Source organism: Numenius arquata, chromosome 27, assembly GCF_964106895.1.
Source record: "Numenius arquata chromosome 27, bNumArq3.hap1.1, whole genome shotgun sequence".
Lineage (NCBI taxonomy): Eukaryota > Metazoa > Chordata > Aves > Charadriiformes > Scolopacidae > Numenius > Numenius arquata.
Genome location: NC_133602.1, coordinates 1348338 through 1354220, shown reverse-complemented (window position 1 = coordinate 1354220; position 5883 = coordinate 1348338). Strand labels below are relative to the sequence as shown.

Sequence of the window (5883 nt, the reverse complement as noted above, 5' to 3'; positions counted from 1 at the left end):
GCTTGCACTGCTAGAAAACTACTAGAGACAGAAAATTATACAAGGAACGGAAGAAAGCCTTCTTATTTTCATGCCCGGCCACAGGTACACAGGAAGTATAACAGGAGAGTGCAAGACACTTACTGGAAAGTAGCCACCAGCCAAACACACCAGCCATGGCAGACAGAACAGGCAACATTCAGCTGTCCATAGGGAAACATAGTCAGCTGTCTAGGCTTCAGCTTCATAGAAGCATTCTTCTATGATGAAGAAGTCAGCTTCATCACACGCTCAATCCTCCCCATTTACCTGTACTTACAACACTATATGATAGTCCAGTTCCACAATTCCAGTGAGGTGCTGAGAGGAAAAGAGGAGGTGCTGCTCAGTGCTCTGCTAAATAGGGTTAATGTAACAACGAGCAGCAGCTGAGGGGCTGCTTGGCTAATTGCCCTATTCACCCTGAAGCAATTTTTTATTGCTTCCAGCTGGTCCCTGGGCACTGCTAGATTACTGCTCCCTATTTATTGAGAATTGTCTCTATCTACTTTCTTTTACTGCAGTTTTCTTTTGGTCATCTAAGTTGCTCTTTGAAATGTGACTCTGCTGACCTTCTTCAGGTTCCAATTTCTGCTTCCCCGTTTCTTAGGATTCTGCCAGGAGGCTCCTTTGCTTTGCACAGTAATAAGAAGTGAAGCCAGCAAAAGATATCTGCTCCTGGGCATTTATGATCCCAGCTGAGGCAGTTTTATGATCTCTGAAAGCTGGATATGAAAGTGTAGAGTAGGGAAGCGAATTCAAGTTTCCTGTATTTCAGACTGGGGTTTCAGCACTAGCTAATTTAGTATCTCTGGGAAGTTCCTTCTGCTGCTGTGCGCTGTCTAATATTATTTCTTTACTTCACTACATTATATAGAATCACAGCATAATCTAATATTCCCTTATTAATTTTTTGATGGTGTATGGACTTACAATAGTTCTGGTAAAACCTCACGGAAAGGAAGGGGAAGTAGGGATGAGCTATTAAAGTACTTTTGGAGTGGCTATTTAGTATTTCGCACAGGTCTGGAAAATGTAATTTAAGGGTTGGGCAGTTGTCTCACACCTGGTTCCTTGTAAAGATGAAATCAGGGCACAGGGAAGGTCTGCATGGTGTAAGCAGAGTTTCCTTAGGAATGAATCCATAGACATTATATAAACACTGTCTGTAAGAGCATAACACTCATCTACAGATCTCTAAGATAAGGAGATGGCTTGATTTAATTTATTTGCAGAGGGTGCATTAGCCCAAAACAGAGAAGAAAGCAAACAGATAAATGTTGTTTGGATGCAATCATAAGTGTTTATTGGGAGTAAAGTAAAGAAAAAATACAAGATGGACCCCAGTGTTTTAAAAAAGGGCCAACAAAATAGCCTGCGTCAAACTGATTCACTTTCAGGACATTGTTCTTTTGTGATTCACATTTCAAATGGACTGAACAAATCACAGTGCAAGATGACATCTATGGATCTTTCTTATTAGACATATGGGTATCAAAATAAAAAACTACCAAAGAAAAAAGTGCATACTCCCAAACAATTAAAACCAGACACGGACCAGTTTTCAGTGATACATGGGCTTTAGTGCTCTGACAGTGAGAAACAGATTTTATATAATCAGTAATTTGGTCTCTAAGAATGAAAAAGACACATTTTGAGAAAACTGACATTAAAAGCAAATGGAGCATGAGAAAGACAAGCAGAAGAGCAGTTCCCACAGGTGCCGAGTAGCACCCATAAGTTCCCACTGCGTCAGAGAGCCCTGCTCCTCAGCTTGGCTGCACATCCAGGTCTTGCTGTCAGCTCCAACGCTGTTTCTCCTGCCATCCACATCTTCTGCCAGGCTTAGCATGGCCCACAGCCCCCATAGCGCTGGCTCCAGAGCTGGCCAGAGGAGGAGGAGCAGGAGGACAAGGAGCCCCCGTAGACAAGGGAGCCCTGCAGACCCCTGGGGCGGCCCAGCTCAACTGGGGAAGAGGTGCCCACAATGCTCTCCTGAGGGCAGGAGCTGAGGATGGGGCCTGGGAAGGTGATGACCACGGGTGGTGGGTAGACCACGGCCCGGGAGTCCCCGCAGGAGGTGACGCAGGGCTGGTTCCAGGCATTGGTGTAGGGCTGCGGGCAGGTCACCTCGCAGGGTGGAAAGCAGCGAGAGCTGAGCTGCTGGCTGGAGAAGGACATCCTGTGGGCAAGGAGCTGAACCTGCAACACACCAGGGACCCTCAGTCAACCCACTGTTCATGACCCACCACACTGACCTCCCAGCAGCAGGGAGGGCTCAGGACATGCCATGAGGAATTGCTCCTCTGAGGTCTCGGTGCTTCTTCTCTCTCTTTCTCTTCCCCCCTCCCGCCCTCCTTCATAAAATCACAGAATGGTTCGGGTTAGCAGGGACCTTAAAGATCATCAAGTTCCACCTCCCACTAGACCAGGTTGCTCAAAGCCTCATCCAGCTTGACCATCCTTCCTCCCTCCCAGGCTCACCACACCATAAGCACTGCCCAAGCCAGCTGAGACTCTTTGCCGAGGTCCACCAGCCAGTTTACCCTGAGCTCAAGAGTAAAAGCTCCTGGGCTGACCCCCATCTTGGCTGAACCCCTTGGACCTGCTGTAGCAGCACGGACAGATCTACAGCTACCCTGTTTGCCAGTGAGCACATCAAGGAAAAAGGTCTTCATGGAAAGCTTGGGGCTGACACCATCGTGATTCAGGCTGCATGTGCAGAAGCTGGTTAAAAAAATAACCCAAATCTAAAGATAAAAAGGTAATGAAGGGATCAGACTTACTTGGATCAACGAGGAGAAGAAGCGAGGACCTGTGATCTGAGGATGTCTGAGCCAGAAGGCCTTATATACCATCTCCTGATTGCCTGGGGGGGTTGAGACATCCTTTGTGTTTCAGGGTTCTTCTGTTACAAAACACAACAAAGCATGTCACTCCCCAAGCTTCTGTGATTGTTTTATTCCTCTTTGGACAATTATCAATTATCAGTTTCTTCCAACACCCTCTTGCTTCTTCCTTAAACTTTTTGAAGCAGTTTCACTTCCTGCTGTATTTTGCTGATTTGGCCAGCGTGACAAAAATGCTGGAAAACTACCTGATTTATGCAATTGCTCCACGCAGCCAGTATTTTTCATGCACTGCTCAGCATCACAAGTAGTGCCATGCACTGGGGGCTCATTTTCTTCTCGAAATCCCTGCTGATACTGAGCTGACACACTGTAGGGCTTATAATCGGAATAAAGATGGGAGATTTACCCCATCTGCCTTGTTCCTCGTCCCAGCTACGGGACACATCTGATACAGCCCCCTAAAGCATAGAGGTGATTTGGTTTGTGAACTCTTGCAAATCATCTATATTTTCTTTTACCTCTGGACAGAAAACCACAACTACACTCCCTATTCCCTCCCATGTCCCTCTGAAGCCTCCACACCACAGCCCCGATTTATGCAGGCTGGCACATCCTTCTGGCTGAGGCGATATTATGACTCTGTGTCTGATGTGAGGAAAATGTTTCAGTAACAATCAAAATAGTGACGTTTGGGGTTTTGTTCTTACTTGGATGTGAATAGAATGGAGCAAGACAATTCTTAAGAGCCACACAGGGCAGTGGGATGCTTTATTCTGTGTTTCAGGACACCCGAGGTTGGGGTTTAGCCCCATGTGCTTCCTTTTGTCCCCAAGGAGAGACCCTGCTGCAAAAGCAGACCCCAGGGGCCATGGCTGAAAGCGGAGGGAACTGAACACTAAAATCCTGACTCTTATGGGAGATAGTTGCATTGGACCCTCGCTTGGGTGTTTGCAGTGTCCTCAATGATTCAGTGTCCCAACACCGACCTGCACCAGGACAGGAAAGGGCTTAAAATTCTTGCATATTCCTTAATATTCCCCTAGAAAAATCAATAATGGTCCCCAGGAAGGTAACAATATATACAGAGTTAAAACATTGTAATGAATATAGAGTATGAAAACAACTTCAGAAAGAGAAGCTTCAGTATCTGTAAGAAAAAAAAATAATAATAAATAGATATACTGCAAAGCTGGGGAATTTCCAAGAAGGAAGAACCTGGGAGACACTGAGGGAAACCTGAGCTGAGTAATACTTGATAACAGTGAGGAAACTATTTGCATGACTGAGGAGTGGAGGAGTGATGCGTAATCTGTGTGTTTGGGAGCTAATTAACATCTTGTTCAGGAGGTGTCAGAGACCAGTGGGCAGCCGAGAAACGGTATAAAAAGGGCTCACAGCGCGGCCAGCCTCAGACGACTGCTCTTTACTTCTCCTCTTCGGTGTTTTGAGTAAGTTTGACCCCACTTATTCTTTCTGACTTAAAGCATCGCTCTTGAGTAGGTTTAACTGAATCTTTCAGAAACACTCATCTTGCTTATGCCTCTTTTTCCTTGAAAATGCACTCTTTTCACAGACTTTGGTAAATGTAGTAAGTTTTGCTGCTAAATCTGGTAATCGATTATCTCCAGCTTGTTTGCCACAGGTCACTTTGGGGTGGCTGACTTGGGAGAGTGGGAGGGAGGAAGGAGGGCAGGGAAGGGGGAAGAGAAAGAGAGAGAAGAAGCACCGAGACCTCAGAGGAGCCACTCCACATGGCATGTCCTGAGCCCTCCCTGCTGCTGGGTGGTCAGCGTGGTGGGTCATGAACAGTGGGTTGACTGAGGGTCCCTGGTGTGTTGCAGGTTCAGCTCCTTGCCCACAGGATGTCCTTCTCCAGCCAGCAGCTCAGCTCTCGCTGCTTTCCACCCTGCGAGGTGACCTGCCCGCAGCCCTACACCAACGCCTGGAACCAGCCCTGCGTCACCTCCTGCGGGGACTCCCGGGCCGTGGTCTACCCACCACCCGTGGTCATCACCTTCCCAGGCCCCATCCTCAGCTCCTGCCCTCAGGAGAGCATTGTGGGCAGCTCTTCCCCAGTTGAGCTGGGCCGCCCCAGGGGTCTGCAGGGCTCCCTTGTCTACGGGGGCTCCTTGTCCTCCTGCTCCTCCTCCTCTGGCCAGCTCTGGAGCCAGCGCTATGGGGGCTGTGGGCCATGCTAAGCCTGGCAGAAGATGTGGATGGCAGGAGAAACAGCGTTGGAGCTGACAGCAAGACCTGGACGTGCAGCCAAGCTGAGGAGTTCTCCAAAGTCTTGGGAGCACATGACTGCCAGCTAATCCATTGGGACCTATGGGTGCTGCTCAGCACCCGTGGGAACCACTCTTCTGTTTGTCCTTTTTATGCTTTTTTTTTTGCTCGTGATGTTCTTGCTGCAAACTTGCACTGGTTTCTCAAAAAGTGTGTTTTCCATTCTGACAGTACGGGTGAGAAATGGGGTCATTTTGTGCTTCAGCCTCTCTATGAACGCATGTACTGGTTTTCTGTTTTTCATCTTCAACCCAGATAATGTAATAAAATTTATATCAGGGAAGTTGCTTTGCTCTCTTGTGCATTATGCTTCTGTGCTGAACAAAGCCTTCCTGCCTGCTGCACAGCAGAACTTGGTTGGCAAAATTAGATTGGCCACAGGGAAGAAAGAGCACCTTGAATGAAACATTCATTCCATATTGACAAATTGCTTGTAATCAGGTCTGAGAAACTGGAAACTTGCCGCCTTTTTTTTTGCTATTAGTGTAAATGTCATTTCTTGTTCCTAATAAAAATCATGCTGCATCCTAATATTTTCTTTTTGGTTTATTCCAACTTTTCTTCGCACCCCTCTCCTTTCCATTCCTTGATTAGTTGATGATTATAAATGTACCTAAGTGCATAGGGCCAGGATATGCTCTCCGCAATGCACAATTCCTCTTTCCCAGTAGCTAGAACCAGAATCAACATTTTACAGGGTTAATGCCATCATAAAAATTTCTTCACT

The 5883-nt window shown here is 47.0% G+C and overlaps 1 protein-coding gene across 1 annotated transcript; it reads left to right on the top strand.

Annotated features, from left to right (window-relative positions):
• The first annotated feature begins 4732 nt into the window (after positions 1-4732).
• Positions 4733-5068, top strand: LOC141475855 (feather keratin 4-like). Its single transcript, XM_074164400.1, has one exon. The coding sequence runs from the start codon at positions 4733-4735 to the stop codon at positions 5066-5068; it is 336 nt and encodes a 111-aa protein (XP_074020501.1).
• Positions 5069-5883: the final 815 nt, after the last annotated feature.

Coding starts and splice junctions, on each gene's coding strand:
- LOC141475855 (XM_074164400.1), top strand. CDS start 4,733: ATGTCCTTCTCCAGCCAGCAGCTCAGCTCTCGCTGCTTTCCACCCTGC.